At 39.0% G+C, this 20,107-nt stretch overlaps 2 protein-coding genes across 4 annotated transcripts; one reads left to right on the plus strand and one right to left on the minus strand.

Annotated features, from left to right (window-relative positions):
• Positions 1 to 533: 533 nt before the first annotated feature.
• On the plus strand, positions 534 to 11,190 carry LOC117472495 (selenocysteine insertion sequence-binding protein 2-like). Its single transcript, XM_034117714.1, has 17 exons — positions 534 to 702; positions 1,156 to 1,301; positions 1,887 to 2,064; positions 2,151 to 2,226; positions 2,316 to 2,533; positions 2,635 to 2,719; positions 2,812 to 2,906; positions 3,160 to 3,306; positions 4,247 to 4,336; positions 4,901 to 5,002; positions 5,386 to 5,515; positions 5,684 to 5,850; positions 5,931 to 6,060; positions 6,149 to 6,332; positions 6,466 to 6,841; positions 6,971 to 7,166; positions 8,580 to 11,190. Exons 1-17 carry the CDS (start codon positions 694 to 696, stop codon positions 8,705 to 8,707), a joined length of 2,457 nt encoding a protein of 818 aa, XP_033973605.1. The 5' UTR covers positions 534 to 693; the 3' UTR covers positions 8,708 to 11,190.
• prlrb (prolactin receptor b) lies at positions 11,189 to 19,646 on the minus strand. Of its 3 annotated transcripts, none has more exons than XM_034117717.1 (9): positions 19,507 to 19,646; positions 17,665 to 17,828; positions 16,853 to 16,985; positions 15,769 to 15,938; positions 14,524 to 14,690; positions 12,955 to 13,096; positions 12,767 to 12,863; positions 12,611 to 12,680; positions 11,189 to 12,529 (listed from the first exon to the last, which is right to left on the minus strand). In XM_034117717.1, exons 2-9 carry the CDS (start codon positions 17,717 to 17,719, stop codon positions 11,879 to 11,881), a joined length of 1,485 nt encoding a protein of 494 aa, XP_033973608.1. In that variant the 5' UTR covers positions 17,720 to 17,828; positions 19,507 to 19,646; the 3' UTR covers positions 11,189 to 11,878. The 3 variants fall into 3 exon arrangements, with proteins under 3 accessions (XP_033973608.1, XP_033973607.1, XP_033973606.1); XM_034117716.1 differs by having other exon boundaries at positions 17,665 to 17,738; positions 19,507 to 19,621; XM_034117715.1 differs by having other exon boundaries at positions 17,665 to 17,741; positions 19,507 to 19,621.
• Between the last annotated feature and the right edge of the window lie 461 nt (positions 19,647 to 20,107).

Raw genomic sequence — 20,107 nt, forward strand, 5'->3', positions numbered from 1 at the left:
GTTCAAGTGAGAGTAGTGATAAATAGCAGCAGAGTTACCAAATGTATGTTAACAATGTAAACCCGACTGATGATATGGTTAAATAATGGCATCAATAACACATAATACGAGGGAACAGAAAAGACTACCAAATACAACAGTATAATTCAATATAAAATGTCATCAAGGATGCAAAGATATTAAAAACACACATGCATCTGATTGACAGAGAGCTGTGACACTGTTTGGTAACCACTTGTGGTACTACTGATTTTGTATTTCCATCATCAATTTGACAGCGCTTTATGTTATCACAACTGGCTAAAGTCTTGACTCAGTGTTATTTGTGCTTTCTTTATTCAAACTAGTTAAATGGTGACACAATATTGTTTTATTCATACTCTTAATATATTATTATTTGTAGATATTATTATAGTTAATGTTGTTTGGAGCTTCTGAAGATGTGTTAGTTGGGATGTAAACCAGAAGATGTCGCTGTTAGCTCTCCTCACTGCACACACACTCATCAGCAGTTTCAGGCTGAACTAAGCTAGCTGCTATGCTATGCTATGAAACAGGTTGTTAGCCCGTAGAGCTTACACACTGTTGAAGTAGTTATAAACGCAGCAGCGTTGTGACAGGGAGCCTGACAACACGTGGAAGTCAGACAGAGTGAACATGCGGATATGTGACTACATATAGGAAAATCCGAATATGGACAAGGTAGTTTACCAGAAATAACGTTACGATTGTTTTTTAGCTAGCAAGTTAGCCAGTAACGCTAAAAAACGCTGTCGTGTGTAGCTAACTGCTAACTTTTGGATAACTTAAGTGGTTGTGTAGATGTTACTTTAAGTTAACAGCCATATTACCAGATCAATATGCTGTTTTTTAAGACTTTTTGTAATGCATTTAGCTTTGAAAGTATACTCAAAAGTTAGGTCTATGTCACGTTAGCTAACCTAGATGTTGATTTGAGCTAACGCGGCTAAATAGTTTAATCTTTAACTGAACTAGAAACAAAAGTTGAGACTAACCAACTATTTAGTCTGAGAGAAGTGTGTGTCTAAAGTGATCTAGTAGTTTTGATATAAGTGTGGCAATACAAGGCTTCACTTGAATAACTAGCCAAAGGTCGTATTCCAGCAGACTGTTGACAATCTTTATTTTTCCCAGGAGAGCAAACTGTCATCTGCTGCCCTGCAGTCTCCTGACTTGAGGCAGCAGTGGAGACAGAGAAAGGATCCTGCAGAGCCACACACAGCCTCATCCCCACCTCTAATGCTGCCAAATCCTTATGTGTCCGAACAGAGTTTAAGAGGGTAGGCGTATGATCAGAGATTTTGTTTTAATATCTTGATTTGGGCAATCAATCACTTTTTGGTGTGTCTTTATTGTTTGTGCATGGTGTTTGTTTTATTAGTGCAAGTAGTCAAAGGTCTTTCAAAGATAGTAACAGACCGACAGTCAACTGAAATAAAGTCAACTGTTCTCTTAAATCTGTATCAGGATTTGTTTCTAAAAAGATTGCAATACTGGATGTATGATAAGGGATAGTCTTTACATTGCTTTTCATTTAGATTATGCTTTTATCCAAAGTGACTAACAAAAACTGCAATGAAACATGAAGACACAAACTCAGAACCATAAGAATTCTGCAAGTACTTAAGCTTTCATTAGCCAGACCATTTTAAGTCTTACTTCTATTGTGTTGTGAACATTTTATTTATACACTTATGTTGATCAATTGATTGTGAAAATGTAATTATAATAGCCTTCAACGAGCATACACAAACTGACAAAAGGTATTTGTCTCCTTGTGGAAAAATGAAACAAAACAAAGAAAAAGGGAATTCATAGACCGACCTCTAGCCCCTTATTTGTGTAAATATCCAAACTTTGTTAAGGAACTGGTCGTCAGGTCAGAGCCAGAAGCAGAATCCATCAAATACAAATGGAGCAACAGCAGAGGGAAAAGTAGTAGGCGTGTCAAGAATTCATGGCTACAGCAGCAGCCGTCGAGTTAAAGACACCAGGGAGGATGTCCTGCAGAGAGAAAGGTCCACACAGGATGCACAAGCAAAGGTTAGTTTAATTTGAACCTCTATCATTTTACAGGAAAAAGAATTCTTTGTGAAAGTAATTTCAGCGATTTTTTTCCAACTTCACAGACATCAAAAGGCAACATTGGCTTCCCTGCGCAAGCCAGATTTCTGGGCAAGAACTCACTGGAAGCCCAGAAAAAAGGTACTAGGCATCACCCATGGCTTTGTTGAATTATTCCTGAATAATTGTAATAATGTTTATTAAACTTTGCTTGTTATTGCACCTTTTAGGTTTTAGAAGTGCCAGGTCTGCCCCAAACTCTGAAGGGAAGTCCAAACCAGCAAAGGAAGACTTGGCCCCATTTGAAGTGAAGATGACTGACTTCCCAGAGTTAGCTGGGGGTCCGATGGGCAAACCGGGCCCTCCGATTGCTTCAAGAGAAGGCTGGGGTCTAACTCCTCCTCCAACCCTGAGCCCACAAACACAAACATCAGCATCTTCATGGAAGGTGTGAAATGAAATGTGATGTTGTGCAGTTCGCACTGAATGCTCCACAAACGTAGAGTTCTACTCATACATTTGGTGTTACTGTAATTTTCTATTGAATAGTCTGCCAGGAAAGAATCCCCAACACAGACTGACCCCCGAAAAATGTACACCAATGCTAAGCCAGATTCATCAGCTATGTCAACAGGTAAGAGAAAGTACCCGTAGTCAGCCTTTCAATGACTATAAGGCAGTGTCAGTTATATTTCATTTCATCTATGTGTTTATTTCTGTGAGCAGGTCAGCCTGAGGTAACCTCCTGGGCTAATGTTGCCTCTCAGCCTCCAAAGAAACCTGTTCCTAAAGAGAAGACCATCAACAGCAACCACATGCAGGTTAGATTACATTTATATTTGAATTCAGCCTAGGATATTGATTTTTACAGGGTGTTGCAGATTTTGAAAAGTCTTAAAAATTGTTTTATTTAGTTTTAAAAGTATTTGAACTTGATCTTTCTTGCCTGATAAATGGCTTTTTATTCTGTTAAAGGTGTCAGTACCTTTTAAGTATTACATGTCTTTGTCAGGTAATTATCTGGGTTTTTCTGCAGTCCCTTGTGCAACATTGTTTTCTGTCCCTTCTCTTCAGACGGAAGAAATGACTGCACAGCAGGAAGAGGGAGCTCCAGGGAAGAAAAAGAGAAAGAAAAAGAAGAAGAAGTCTAAAGGTGCTGGTGAAGATGCAGAAGCTGAGGCCGAAGAGCCAGCAATGTATCAGGCACCTCCCAAATTTGAGGTAAATGAAAATGATGTCTCTTTTTCTATATATAATATATTTAAAGGGCCCATGTCATGGCCATTTCCACTGATCATAATTCCATTGTTGAGGTCTACTAGAATAGATTTATACTGTGCATTTTTCCAAACTCACATTGGTTTCTCATACAGCATCTCTGTAAACTACGTGTATTCACTGAATTTCACTCTCTGCCTTTAACGGCTTGTTGTAGCTCCAATAGCTCCAGCCCCCACCCTCCCTGTGAGCACAGTGTGCTCTGATTGGTCGGGACGTTCTGAATCGCGCTGAGCTCCGTGGAGGTGTTGTTTCCTTGTTTAGGATACATAGCGAAACACAGCCAAACTCATCTTGAGCACACACAAAGTCACAGCCGAAGTAAGAACAATAAGTGTGGCTTGATATTGAGTAAGAAAAAGGTTGATAAACGCTGTGAGAATGGGTCTGCAGAGAGAATTTCGCCGCGATCCCAACTGCCTGTTATCAGCCTGCAGCCAGGGAGGAGAAATCAGCTGAGCTGCTGCCTGCACATAGTGTGTGTGTGTGTGTGCGAGGAAGTCCGTGGATTGGTCAATTTGAACCAATCAGCGGGGGCTTAACGTAACGGCTTCGCGGACGTAACGTAACGGCTCCACGGATTGGTCCATTTCGTTCCGGGTACGGCATGACATCATGCCGTACCCGGAACGAAATGGAAGAATCAAATGGACAATGACGTATCTCCAACGAGGCGTTTTGGGGAGGTATTTTCTGTGTTAGAGTTTTACTCGCTACAGGGTGTACTTTGAGGGTTTTGACTCTGCACACCGTTTACATGCATAAAAACCTTCATAACACACAAGGGGACGGGTAATAACCGGAAAAGCATGACATGGGCCCTTTAAGTATATTTGTGTACGTGTAGGATGGAGGATGATTTTGTTGCATTTTGTCTTCTCAGGATGAGGAAGAGTTCCCAGGCTTGACTCCTGCTCTGACTGGGGCAGATAGATTGACAACCAGCAGCTATGCAGCAAAACTATGCAATGAGGTAGAAATCAGTTATTTCTTCTCCCAGATGGGTTCACATAATCAAAACACTGAGTCTTTGTCTGGTTTTGCTAATATGAAATTACATAGGTGGAAAATCCACAGGTTCATGTCTTTTAAAATGATGCAGTACTAGTGCAAGGCCTCTCAGGGCTTTGTAAGTAATCAGTTACTTTTTAAAATCAATTCGCAAGGATCGGTTTGATATGTTCATGTTTGGAGTCTCAGGAAAAGCCAGAAAAGCATAAACCGAGGGGACAAAATAGAACTAAGCCCCTAACTCTTAAGCCCCCTATTGGCAACGGGCTTGCTCATACTGCAGCTACCAACTAGAGCATGTAGGGATTTAATTAGTAGAATCGGAATTAGCTTTTTTTATTTAAAAATGTAGTTGATCAATATTGAATGCTCACCTAGTCAGGACAGCGCATGCCCTTGGGTCCTCAGCAAAACTCCTGCCAAGTGTAAAGTAGCCGAGATTAACCAACAGAGACAGAGATTCCTTGCTTTGTAGTTGGAAGTCATTTGCAAAACACATATTGTGTTATTTCTTTTCCTTTTTAAGGAAAACCAAAGAGAAATTGTTCAGCATCAGTCTGCTGACCAAACCAAGGAAAAATCAGCTGCTGGAAAATCTCAGCCAACAGAGACATCTAAGAAAGGACAGGTTGGTATTTTTATCACAAATAAAAGTGTGAATTGTTTTCAAACTGTGTGTATCCTTAAGGAAACTGTACAAGCAAAAAAAGTGGGTTTTCAGTTTCGACACAGGATATGTAGACTTTCGGTCCTGATGTCAATGGAAAGCTCATTCCACCATTTTGCCAAACCATGTTAAGTGTTTTCATAAGTCTTACTTCTATTGTGTTGTGAACATTTTATTTATACACTTATGTTGATCAATTGATTGTGAAAATGTAATGTACCATAGAAAAGTGCCGTGTTCGGGGACCTTGGTCCAGCTTGCAGTGATGGAGTAGCAATCTGATTGGCTGATGCAGAGTGAAGTACACAAATTGTTGAGATGATTTTTGGTCTCCTGATTTTTAGAAAGCTGAAAAGGTGTCTGGGAAGAAAAGCAAAGTTCCTGTTCAGCTGGACATCGGAAACATGTTGGCCGCTTTGGAAAAGAGGCAATCTCAAAAGGTCAAGCAGGACGCCAAACCACTCGTTCTCTCAGGTGGGCATCTTGGACTATAATTTAATGGCTTTCTATTTCTCTTTCTTTCTTTATCTCTCTGTTAAATACTATTTTAAGTATATGTTGTTTGATTACACTTGCATTCCTGGGACAATGCTTATTGATCTGTTGGTGTAAGGCATGTAAAATAAAATGATTTCTCTGTAGTTGGTGGAGGACTACCAGTTGTCCAGAAGCAACCATTAGTCCAGAAAAAGCCTCCCTGGCAGCAGGATAAAATTGCACACAATCCCCTGGATTCCACCAGCCCTTTGGTGAAGAAAGGAAAGCAGAGAGAGGTGCCAAAAGCCAAGAAACCCACTCCTCTTAAAAAGGTAAGTCAATCTCTGACTCTGGAACAAACACAGATATTTCAGCCTTTGTTTTGTCTCTTATATTTCTGTCTTATATTCAGGTCATTTTAAAAGAAAGAGAGGAGAGGAAACAAAAGCGTTTGCTGGAGGAGAGAGGGCTGCTGCCGGAAAATGAGTTAAAACCTACCAGTGATGCAGAAAAAGAAGAGCAGTGTGACACAAATGTACCAGGTCAGATCAAGCATTAGAAACAACACATAACATTAGATCTTTGATTACAGCTGATAACTGATGTATTTGGTATTTTGTGCTTCTGCAGGTGAGCTCCGGAGTCCTACACCTACAGAAGAACTTGAAGATCAGTCAGAGATGAACTGCACAAGCCAAATGGTGAAAGAGGGCGATGAAGAGGAGGAGAAAGAGGAGATTGTAGAGCAACAACCCATCTCACCTGTGCCCTGCCAACCCAGTCGACCCAAAATCCACAGCAGGAAGTTCAGAGAGTAAGACCGAAACCTGCACATCCAGTCTCAAGTTGTAAACTATGTTTGTTCTCTGTCTAAAACATTTGATCTCACACAATTACTTAATGAATCACTGTTTGTCTCACATTTATCTTGTATATTTGTTGTACAGCTATTGCAACCAGATGCTGAGCAAAACCGTGGATGAGTGTGTAACGACTCTGCTGAAGGAGCTGGTTCGATTCCAGGACCGCCTTTACCAGAAGGACCCCATGAAGGCCCGCATGAAAAGACGCATTGTGATGGGGCTCAGAGAAGTCCTGAAGCACCTCAAACTCAGGAAGGTCAAGTGTGTCGTCATCTCACCCAACTGTGAACGCATCCAGTCCAAAGGCGGCCTGGACGAGGCTCTTTACACCATCATCGACACTTGTCGTGAACAAGGGGTGCCGTTTGTGTTTGCCCTCTCCAGGAAAGCTTTGGGTCGCTGCGTCAACAAGGCAGTGCCTGTCAGCCTGGTGGGCATCTTCAACTATGATGGTGCACAGGTGGGGTTTATATTCATGTTCTGCGTACTTATCACTTAAAAGAAAGATGTCCTTGAAATGAGCCTTAAAGCTGTTTAAAATAAGCATATACAAAGTTGTTTTAACAAGCTGAAACTTTCTTACCCACAGGACTTCTATCATAAGATGATAGAGTTGTCGTCTGAGGCCAGGAAAGCCTATGAGACGATGGTGTCAAGCCTGGAGCAGACAGGCCAGGAAGAGGCAGAGGAGGCAGGGAACAATGAGGAAGAGCTGCAGATCAGCAGCCCGGCTGAGGAGGCGGAGCCCAGTCCTGACCCCACACAGCCAGAGGAGCCGGAGTACAGTAAGTGTCTGCTGTGATGCCATCTTTATATGAATGGGTCTAACAAAGTAAAAATAAGTGAAAGCTTTAAAGGTCCCCTAAACTATTTTTCTAAAATGTATTAGAGGGCTCAGATATATACAAAACATGTCTCTGAAGTGTTTGGCTCGAAATACCAAACAGATCATGCATTGTAGCATCCCATAATCCCCTCTGTTTCAAAGGTGCTGATCTTCTGTCTGTAGCTTTAAATGCAATTGAGCTGCTGCTGGCCACTACCCTCTGAGAGATGATTGGTTAAAAAAACACAATGGTACTCTAGGAGGATATTCAGGTGATACGGTTGGCGGGTGTTACCTTGGTTGTTTTATTGGCTAATGGTTACACAAGCCAAAAAACAGTTGTGACATCACAAAGTGGAACGTTTCTATATAAATGGATTGGGACAAAAATAGAGAGAATATATTTTCCTGAAACTTTCAGAACCTCTTTACACAGAGGGAACACATATTTGTTAGGGCTGTCAAGTTAACGCGTTAATAACCCGTTAATAACGCGTTAACGCAATTTTTTTTTAACGCCACTAATTATTTTAACGTGCGATTAACGCATGTGCATTTGTCCTCGGCCCGCCCCGTAGTTTCAGAGCCCAAAGGCTTGACGTTGTTGTTGTTAGTTGGATGGTGGGAGATTCTAGCGAGAGATATGGATACAAGAAAAGGTGTTTTTAAACAGCAAGCCAAGCACACAGCTGATGCTGACAGCCCCGCTCCTGCCGCTCGCTTGCGGCAGACCACGCTTGAAAGTTTGCCGGGGAGACGCCTGGACAACAACAGCGATAGCTAAATGGGTGGCTACAGCTTAACATTGTGGAGGACGAGGGGCTGCGTTAGATAATTCGGATCGCATCCAACGTGTCGACTGCACATCACAGCGCATTATTTTGACCCACAGTGGGAACTTCTGAAGACAGAGGAGCGGCATTTCGCCGACAACTGTAAACAGGCTTGTCTGTTTGAGCAACTGGCTCAGAGCAAAGAAGTAGACAGGATTGGGAGAGAGAGAGAAGAGAGAGGTTCCAGGTTGTTGTGTTGAGAATATTCAGGAGAATATTTGTCATTGTTCCAATGATAATAAACAAACATTTGCATAAAGCATATTTGTCCACTCATATGTTGATAAGAGTATTATAAACTTAAAAAATATTCCTCTAAGGTACATTTAGAACAGATAAAAAATGTGCGATTAATCGCGATTAACTATGGACATCATGCGATTAATCGCGATTTAAATATTTTAATCGACTGACAGCCCTAATATTTATGTATAAAAGACATGAAAAAGTGGATTTTGCATAATAGGTGACCTTTTAATACAATAACAGAATGCACTGCTGAAAGTCAAATAATTATCTTTTTGTATTTCTCCTTCCAGTGAAAATTTGGAAGAAAATGTTGGAGAAGGATTGCAACCACACATTTCTGAACTTTGAAGAGCAGCTAAGCACCAAGCGCGTAGACAGTGAATGTACAGAAAACACTGAAGAAGATGAGAAGAGTTGACAGTGGCCAATCTCTCTGTGCCTAAACAAATAATGAACTTAATCGTGCTGATTATATGTTTGGAAGAAACTTGGATGGGATAATCCAACATGCAGAAAAGGATTCATGCAAGCCGTTCTGCTTCAGTGATTCATCTCAACCTTAGGATTTTGTCAGGAAGTTAATCATTTTGGTAAAGTTGCAATGAATGTCTTATTTTCTTTTAGAAAATCTTAAGTAATATTTTAGTTTTGAGCTGAAGATAATCAGGCAGAGCAGTGTATGTTAGAGTTTGTGTGGGTTAGAAACTGGAGAGGATTAATCACTGACTTTATAGGACCAAACCACTCACTTGAAGAAATCCCACAATATGAATTTTGAACCATGTGGTCTGTGATCAGAGTAGAGGACGTAAAGGGGTTTATGTACCGTGTGTAGAAAATCAACCAGTTACACAGTACAAAGAAATGACCAGTGGTGACTTCTGCCCTGAAACCATTATGGTGCTTTTTGACCTCTTGTCAATTCAGTTTAAAGTATATCCTGTCTGCGATTATTCAGGGACATTAGAGTTAGAACAGGAAATGTAGAAATGAACAAGGTGAATGACATGCTACGAAAGTGCCCTGCCAAACGCAAACTGAAATAGGGCTTAAATAAAGTCAAATAAGATTTACAACTTGTGAAATGGGAGGAGGAAACTAAATACGATATTCAAGCTTTTGAATTCAAATATAATGTTTCTTGTTAGGAAAATATATTGAGAAACTCAATGCATCCACCCTGTACATGACACTGAAGTTGTCACCTTTTATAGTATACTGTTTTTGCTTTTAGTATAAAAACAACAGCATATTAAACCAATATACACTAACAATACATTATAACAAAGATGAAACTTAAAAAAAGCCACACTTTTAGGTTTCAGATTTCCTTTGTGCACTGCGTTGATGGGGAAGTGTTGGATGTGGATTCAGTGTCACACACTGTGGGAAGTTGGAGCACTGAGTTTCTCACACAGTCTGTACTCATTATTATTTGTTCTTATTGTTTGTGTTCCCTCCCATTGATGAAATACGTGGAATCATCTATTTACCCATTTTCAAAATAATTACACATTTTCCTGTACATTTTTGCACAGATTTTTACAGGTTTACAAAGCGTCTAATTTATTTTCATTTCACAAGCTCAAAATCCTATTGATCTTAGATCATCCATCTTTGAGTCCAAAGTGCCCCTTCTTGCATAGGAATGAAAATGCACTACATAGTAGAGCCTGTATTTTTAGTTGTTCCCTCGTTTGTAGAACTACCTGTGATTAGGTGTGAATGGCAGCATATGATAATGTTAAGGAACATTACAAGCTGTTCATTTAATTTAAATGGTTGTTTTGTGAGTTATCTTTGAACCCACATAGTAAGGAATTATACAATTATAAAATAGCCTAATGATACAACAGGAAGAATCCCAAAGTGATAGGTGTCAATCACGCTTTGAAAAAAGCAATAAATGGCAACATTTGAAATTTTAAAACTAATTTAAATTAGTTCAATTTCAGAGGACTCAGATGAACACTGTACAGAAGAGAATACTTACATTGTGACTTATGAATATTGAGAAATAATTAATATGTTTAAATTGTGAAAGAAGATGTAATGTCAACTTGTTTCTAAAATGTCTTAAACAATTTTCAGGGAACAGCAGAAAGACTTTCCTTAGGAAGTTGCCTCAACATTTTGAATGAATCTTAGACTACAGCCACCAGCTGCTCAGATCAAGCATCATGGGAGTGAGCACAGCCTTTAAAGCTTCATAACTAACACATAATGTCTTCATTTGCTTTGTCATTGCAAACTGTCGTGTAAAGATGAACATGAACCGGTTTATGGTTTTGTGGGCTCTGACTATTTCTTGGCTCTAAGGAATTACAAATGAAAGAAAAGTGAAATAGCCCTAGGGAAAAGACTACCTGTAAAGTGGCAAAGTTCTGTGGTGGTGAGAGACCAAACTGTGATTCAATGGGAATTTAAAACTGCATGAAGATTTTAACCAATTCCAGTGGGATGAAAACTAATGTGAAAGTATACATTCTCAAGGAAAGGGTGGGTATGGAAAACATTTCCTGTGAGTATCAAGATACAAGCAATATCTTTTCTTTTATAGATTTGTCAGTCCCATGTAAAACAGGAAATAAAAATTCAGGTTATAGTTGATACATTTTTTTTTAAATTCAAGCTGAATTGTACGGTGTCAATTGAATTGAATAAATGCAGTGTTTACTAAAAGTTAGTGGGGGTCATTAATAAACATGAGTAAGAGAAGTGGACCGAGTACGCTTTCCTGAGGAATCCCCAAACTCGGAGAGAGTCTTCTAAAAGTTCTAAAAGTTTAAAATGAAAAAGATATAGAACATTCTTTTGATATTTTTTGATATTTTAATTATGTGTCATGTGTAAGAGTAAATAGTTGAACTCTTGACTTAAATAAAGAATCTTGGAAATGTTGAATTATAGAAGAAACTGTTTATTTGGGGAAAAGAGGTAAAACATCTTATGACAGAGCTGGAAAAAAGTAGATGGAAAATAAACCAGTGAAAAACAAAATGCATGCACTCTTCTTTTGTCCTTAAACTGAGGCAATCCAGGGCTTACACTCAGCCATACAAAAGTGCAACAATAAACAAACCTTTCAAATGCACTGTCTGCTATCTTTGTTTCTTTAAAAACAGATTCATAAAAAGATATCACCCGTGTCAAGACATTGGAATACTCTATCGTTACATGGAGCACCCCCATCTGCGAGGCTCCACTAGCACCCGCACAATTTTGATCTCAAGCTTTTTCAATGTATAAGTAAATAGTTTGAATCATTGGAAGCAGGAGAGCAGTCAATGTCATTAGAGTATATCATAAAAAAAAAAACTTTTAAAAATCTAACACATTTTACAGAAATCTATCCCATGGTTGTTACATTTTCACTCTAACACTAAAATATCAATATCATGGATGTTGTAAAAAGGAAAAGGTCGGTTTATCTTCTGTTGAACATGAATGTCTGTTCCAAATTTCAATGCAATCCAGACAATAATTATGACAACAAATATAGAATATTTGCAGCCTTTTTCTTTAACTCTCAACAATAAATCAGGACATATTACTTTTATATTTGTACACTGAATATAAAACAAAAACTTTACATCAAAGGTGGTGCAGGGATTGTATCTACATATCCACTATCGCTGAGTTCTGTGCATACATGAGGTTTTCTTGGCTTGTGAAGGGCACAGTCTGTGTAGTGGTTTCCCTCGTCTTTACAGGACATGTCAGCTGCATTCTGTTTCTGCAGGACGACCAAATGATCACTCTCCACCTCTTTCACCCTGCTGTAGTCCTCTGGTATTCCCTCTTGTCTCTGAAAGTCCATGTAGCCAGAGCTCTGGACCTTTTCTTTCTCGAGGAAAAGAACATTGTCACCTTTCACCTCTTTAACTCTGCTGTAGTCCACATGCTTCACATCTGCCTCCTGTACGTTTTCCACATGTCTCTGAAAATCCACATAACCTGTGTTTGTGAATGGTTTGTTGTTGTTATCCACTTGGCTCATTTCCTCATCCTTTTCCCAGTCATTTTGGTGGCAGGGTGACTGTTTAGAATGGATTTCCGAATCGAAGTGGAAGCAAGCAGGAATCAAGCTTTTCTTCCTTTTCTGAGAGTTGGACGAAAGCCAATCTTCATTTTCAGTCACAATTAGGTAATCCTCCATCTGGTCCTCCCAGACAAAGTAAATAGGAGGAAAGCTCTGTTTGATGATCAGGGCATTGCCGACGTCGTCAGATCCCCCACTCTGGAAGTTATTTAGAGTAATTTCAGTACATTATGACCTCAACAAAATCCCCAAAAGTGGGAAATCATGATTCAGTGTTACCTGGAGAAGTTGAGAATTGATTCCTCTTATCTTTGGACCAGGAACAGGAGGGAGAACCCACTGCTTTACCCTGGGGAACAAAGGGGAGTCAGTCAAAGTATCCTCATCTTGACTCTCTATTAAGAGTTATACATATGTTTTGCCGGAGATACATACGATTTCCTCTTCGCGATTAAAATCAACCCTGCCATTATGAATAAGATGGCAGAGAGGATAGAAATCAACATCGACAACGGTCTCTCATTCTGAAGATCTACGTACAACAGGACAAAATAAAAAACATTTTCAGTAATTAGTCATGCTTGCAACAGTGGCTACCTCACCAAAGAGCTTCCTAGACTTACAGTTGGAGATTTTCACAAAGGTGGTGTTGCTCCACTCGCTCCAGGAGCCGTGATCTAGTAAGCAGCGGACCTGCACCGTGTACACCCCCCCAGGACTGACGCTGTACAGGCTGAAGTGAGTTTGCGTGCCTGACGTGTACTCCTAGAGAAATACAGAAGACAAAAATCACCACGTTGACCTCATACCCAGATTAAGGTCAGATTTTGGTCAAATGGTAGTTGCAAACAAAAATGGCTAAAAGTATTGCAATATTATATAAACCAACACAATATGTATCAACTATAGCTTGTTTTTACTTTGTGTGATCTTAAAAACTGCACAGATAATGAAAACTACCCTCGTTTTTGTTAGTTAGGAATCAAATGATTTTGTGATTCCTAACTAACAAAAACGACGGTAGGGAGAAATAAAAGAAAGAAATGTTTTTTTTCAAAAGGAGTAAAAATAAGGTGAAACAATTTATTTGTATAGTTTTGTTTTTCTTTCATTTAATGTCCTTATGTTATTCAATTATTCTAATGGGCATTCTTTTTTAGAAAGGTATCATAATGACTCCAATGAATTATTACTGCTGCAATACATTTATTTTAACTGAATTACAGTAGGATGATTAAAATATGCTGAATGAAACAGAAACAGAGTCTGTAGAATAGAATTGGGTCAAAGTTGAAACTCCTGTTGACAGTCCTGGAGGAGACTGTTATTGCCCTCTACTGGATTGACCAAACGACTGTTTAAAAGTGTACCTGATTTCAAGAGAAGTTATAGATAATTACAACTTTCACGAGTTTGGTCAGACAACTTTGGGTCCCAAATGCCCCCAAATGCCTCCTAAAATAATGAACATTTTTATTCCAACTCTGTACTTTTCCAGTTTTTTCTACCAGCCAGTTGCTTGTTTTAATTTGTGTTAATCATGTTTCCTAAAGGAAAATTAAGTGAAAGAGGCAAATTTAGTCTTGACCTGTTTCACACTTCACTTTGCAAATGATGACTTGAATACAGTCAGTCACATTATCTTATATAGTTTGTCAACTGATTATAATTGCAAAACAAAAGGGCTTATTACTGTTCATACAAACATACAGTAAGTGATGAAGAAGAAAGTAGTGCTGAAACTTATCTGCATATAATCTTTCTCTGACTAATTATCTGTGCCATAAAATGGCAATAAAGTGTTTTTATTTTTTTACAACCCTTAGTCCAAAAGTGAAAGATATTCAGTTGGCTATCATATAGGACTAAGCAAATGATCACCATTGAGAAGCAGGTACCTTTGTACTCAATCAATTCATCAGCTTATGGTTTCAGCTCTAAAACAAACCTCTAAAAGAATCTGAAAACATTTATAACAGATTTAAAATCATGGATTGTCTAGTTTTGGCCCTCGTGGTGAAACACTGTCCTGCACAACAAACACACTGTGAAGCATCCCATGAGTCCACATTTAGTTTTGGGAACTCAAAAGGGTAAAAACACAACCGTAATACTACTTGATGCCACTGTGAAGGATGTGTTTGTGTGAAAATTATTTTGTAGGAATTCAGTTTTTACAATTTCAAACCCACCTTCCAGTTGTTGCTGTTATCTTTTTTGACCCTTAGTTCATATTTAATAGTGACCCAACCGGACTTGGTGTCTGTGTTAGAGGGAGGCATCCATCTGACGTGGAGACATGGACTGGCCTCTCTCTCTTCCACCCGCAGCGTTACATTTCCAGGAGCATCGGGCTTCACTGTCGAGACAGAACAACAGTCTGAGCCCAGAGTCATACAAGAAATGCTGTGCGCTAAATGATTAAGCCAACATGCTAATATATTCAAAACAACAATGCAAAACTTACTTAAAAATAAAATAGATCCTGTCAGTCATTGTTAAGAGAAAACATCCCCGAAATAATTAGAAACAATATAACCAACGTATTGGACAAATACAACTGTTTACCTGACGAAAATTTGAGTGATCACAAAATAAGATCAGCATTCCTCCTGAGAGGGACATTTTGTGTGGACCAAGTTTTATATCAATCCATCCAATATTTGTTGAAATATTTCAGTGGATAAGTGGAAACTGACATATAGCAGTGGGGCTATAGAAAGGTACATTTCATGTCAATCCATACAATAGTTGTCGAGGTATTTCTGTAAGTTAAGATCCCTCAGACAAAATCTAATTAAGTTTATTCCTTATTTTCCTGCATGCAACGTGTTCCCTGCTCCACATGTACAGTAGTAAGGAGACCGCATTCAAACACCAAACTAAAACTGTGAAATCTGATCCTGGACTGTACACAAGTTTCACACCAGTCCCAAACCAGTTCCTCCTCATTCTGTTCAGGCTTTTCTTCTGTGCCTCTTTTCCATCTGTCAGTCATTTTCCATTCTTCTAAACTCAATAAGGCTGCACAGCCAATAAAACTGATTAGCTGAATCATTACAGATCATTTTCTGCTGCTTGCTGTCTTCTACTCTAAGGAATACACAGATCGAGGGGCTGTCAATAGGTCAAAGGGTATCTCTTCAAGTGTGACACAAAAACACCAGTGAGCAAGGAAGATATTCTATAAATATTCTGGATTATAAATAATTCAATACTCTAATATAATTGAATGAGTAATTAAACATGTTTTAACTTCATTTGATTTAATCAGTGGCAGAAAACCTCAACTATTTCCTTTGTGGTTCGTTGTTGTCAAGCAACAGACCATAAAGGAATGTGACCATTGATAAAGACATTATAGTAAGTAGTTCAGTGAAGAGCCAAATCCACTGGATTCATATCTTTATTTTTACTTATGTTTGGTAGAAACATACCGATTTCCATCACATCCATCTTGAAGGGGTCTGAAGTGGCATTACCGAGGGCATTGGAGGCCATTACAGTCAGGTAGTAGTCGACCCAGATGGAGGTGTGGTTCTTGTCAAAGAAGCAGGAGTTCCTCCCAGCTGACAGATAGTCCGGACACTCGTACGTCCCCTCCAATCTGTACGTAGACAAATAAGACCTTCAGTGACCAGTGAACACTGCTCAGGGCATTCTGCTGACAGGACAGCAAGTCAGCATCGTAAAACTGTGCTGTGGGCAGTAAATAAATGTTGACATTCAATAAACAAGTACAAGGCTGGACTTGATGTCTACACAGTCTGTTCATTAACCACTACAACATCATCCTTAATGTCAGACTTTTTGTCATTAAAAACAATGCCATGTATTGTGGCCTTTTTTAAGATTGGAATTAGGCAAATATACATGCTAACATCAATTAACTAACATGCTGATGACAAGCACTAAACACAAGCTACAGCTGAGGGTGAGTATTGAAGTTATTCGGGCATTAACCAAAGTATTGGTTGACATCAATGGCATTGGGGATCCCTAGTAAGGATTCATCCTCAGGGGACCTTGTCTGTATAACGTTTTATGGCAATCCTTACAGTAGTTGTCGCGATATTTCGAACCAAACTAGTGGACCTAACAATTTATGCTGCCAACATTTGAAAAATGTTTAACCAGCAGCTTTTTTACATTTTCTCAGGCCAGGACGAGTGAGGGTCACACAGGTGAAACGTTTTGGAGTCTACTTGCACAGCAACAAAGATTCGTGCCCAGCTGACCGAGCACTACTGTGTCCGCAAGAGAGCCGGTAGTTTTCCACTCGCCTGTCTCCAACACTACAACTCAACAACAGAAGCTTCACTTTCACTGGTGTGGGTGATAAACTCCTTGGTCTTTATGGGGCTTCTGGGGGTCAAAACATACCTTGAGTACTGGTTCGATGTTTTGTTTTGGGTCATTCACCTCGATCTCACCTTTCCTACAACTTTTACTGTGACCTGTTGAATCCATGCACAATTCTCAAATTCCAAGTACATTAAAAACAAAGCTAATTGGACTGACCTTTCTCTCTCGTAATACAGGTGGTGGGTGGTGGGCAGCGCCCCGTCAGAGCCTGGCTCCCACCAGCAGGTGAACGTCTCCTTCTCTGGGGACCTGCAGCTGAGCAGGACCGGTTTCCCTGGTGCAGACATGCCTGTCAACACATGAGACAAACAAACCTCAGCGCGTAAATCCAAACTCAGTAGCAGTAATATATGAAACAACAGAAACACATTTAAAACGACAAGTTAATGGGCTGTTTTGAACCTTTGTTTAATGAAACTGCACAAGTTTTTGAAATATGTGTATCTAAGATTTCTTCATCCAACCAACAACCCAGGAAGATTGAATTTGTTTCTGCACACAGTATTGAATAAGTTGTTCTTGCAACGGTGACATCTATTTTGTATAATGCATTTTGCCGGCATGGTGGATAATCTAGAGAAGATACTGTGAGCAGTTTATTAACATAGTTTGGTTTAATTTATTTTATAGAATAAAATTATCTTAGGTACTTTTCATTCAGCAGTAATGGAACAATTTGTAATGCTGTGGGCACTGAAAAAATATCAGAGGTAGATCTCCAAACTTATACAAATAAATCCAAAATCTGTTTGTCTAGTTACATATATATATATTAGTGGAGGAAAGTATTTTTATAAAAAAAATTGTAAACAGACCCACAACTAACCAAACAACTAACCAAACAACTCACCAAACAACTCACCAAACAACTCACCAAACAACTCACCAAACAACTCACCAAACAACTCACCAAACAACTCACCAAACAACTAACCAAAAACAACTAACTAAAGAGCCTTTCCACTTACTGCTGGACTGCACAGCTAGCAGCAGGAGCAGTGCCCCCCGAAGATCTCTCCTCATCCTGGCACAAACCGTCACACTGCTTGGTGCGAAACAGGAAGTGACATTACCAACAAGCGGTTAATGATGCGATATAAACCCGTGGCTTGGCTGCGTGCCTTGTTTTGACCTAAAACAAGGAGATATAAAGGGAAAACAACGAGGAGAAGCAATAATTGTTTGTACATGTTGTAGCCAATACATAAAGGCCCTCACCAGATGCAATCGTAACATGATATACTATGAAGAAATATGTGAGAATCAACACGACAGTATAATTTCATCAACTCTTTCATCGAGGGGATCTGCAACATTACCCAAAATAAGCTTATAGAGTTGTGAAGGCGAGACTGGTTTCAAATATCGATTTACCAGAATTAACTCCAAATAGGATTCAACTATAAACTGGTGGTATTGTGTTAAATTAGTCAAACAAAACATAAATGTTCAGTTTATATATAATACACAGAAATATAATTTACAAATATTTCACAACTTACATTTTTTGTTTTTTTAGCTCATCTCACTCACTGGTGTAAAAGTGAACATTGGAAATAGCTGTAATGGACTTTAGACCACTTTTATGCACTTCCCTATTTCATAAAGCTCAAACGCACACATACAAACACACACACACACACACACACACACACACACACACACACACACACACACACACACACGCACACACACACACACACACACACAAATGCACGCACGCACACACACAGACAGGCATATGTGACAGTCCACTCAGCCCCTAGAAGCTTAACTGCTTGCAAGTCTTGTGTTGAATTCCTGCTGTTTTTGGACTTGTTAAAAATGTTCTGAGGTAGCCTGATTGGCAGATTTATGCTCCCTGGATCAGACTGCCTGATCTTTTTAACAACACTGAACTGCTTGATGCAATTATTCACCTGAAAAGGTGTGGGAAAGCTTCCTCCAGCATGTCATTTACAGGATGCCACAATGGTAGGAGGTTACACCTTTGTAATTGTGTTTTTCTTGTTTTTTATACAATAACCTCAGTGAAAACTAGTTCAGTTTCATGAGTTTGAACAAAATTGCTTGAGCAAGGCGGGCTACAGGAGGCATTTCTTTCAGTTCTGACAGAAGACAAGCAGAGATTGACATTTTAAAAATAATAAGCTAAATATTCAGCATTAAACTTGAATTTAGCAGTTTGTCTGTGGTATTATGAATGTTATATGCACATGGCAGCCATTCTTACAAATGATCAAATCACATATAAATGCATCACAATTTATCTTTGCGTTCATATATCAGACACAACAAGTTTAAATCCTCAATTTTTCTGTGCCAAGACAAAAAATAATAATATCAGGATTGGCTTGGAATTTAAGATTTTCATTGCTATATCTACACTGGAGCTACTGTGCATGTGACAATAATGCCTTTGAATCTTAAATGGAAGGATGCCTCAGTGCCCCACCATAATGTAAGTATTACTTTAGACAACAAGCCACAGAGATTAAGAACACAAAAAGCAACTGTGATAATATAGCCTATCCTTAAATAATCAAATAAAGAAATGCTCTGTTCAGTTTAATCATACAGTGTTTTGTTTTTGTTATAGTTATCAAAATAATAAAACAATACACAGCAATCAAATGTGTCATTAGCCTATGTGATCACAGAATATGTGAAAAATAACAGGGCTTTACACTGCTTTTAATAGAAACTGAGAACTACACACAGCTACTCGAAGGTAATAATAAGTATGTTTAATGCATATTATTACATACAGCACACAAACTCAATGAACATTATTAAATCTGTTTACTTACCTCTTCAGGGCGGGTTTTGCTACATAAAACTGGTGTTGACACATCGACAGAGACGAGAAGCCTTCTTCAGTTTTACATTACATGGACGATCTCTTCACACCTGACAACCGGTGTGTCCGGCACCTCAGGTATGAAATGATTTTGGGGAGGAGGTGTCCTGTGAGACATGGAAGGGGAGGGGCTTGTTGTCGTCACAAATTGCCCAGCTGATCTGAGTACAGTACTAGCCTACTTTCTCTATGTGACCACTACAAACATTGATTACACACCGAAAACGCTGCTGTTATGATTTATTTTTCAAACATGTTTGCCACCCTACAAAAAACATTCAAATGCTCAACGTTTTACTGTGATAGCTTGTTTCAACAGTTACTTAATCACTTTATCACTTTATTTGTATTCTATTTTATCTTTATTTTTACCTTGTGTGAATTCTGTTTTTCACTCTGACCCTGGTTCTGCTATAAACGCCTGCATTTCCCCACGGGGCTAAATAAAGTTCCATCTTCTTATCTTATCTTATATAAATAAAATAAATTGAACTGATTAATACACATATGTTTATAGTTTGTGTGTGCGTGTGTGTGTGTGTGTGTGTGTG

This window comes from Trematomus bernacchii, unplaced genomic scaffold, assembly GCF_902827165.1.
Source record: "Trematomus bernacchii unplaced genomic scaffold, fTreBer1.1, whole genome shotgun sequence".
In the NCBI taxonomy this organism is placed as follows: domain Eukaryota; kingdom Metazoa; phylum Chordata; class Actinopteri; order Perciformes; family Nototheniidae; genus Trematomus; species Trematomus bernacchii.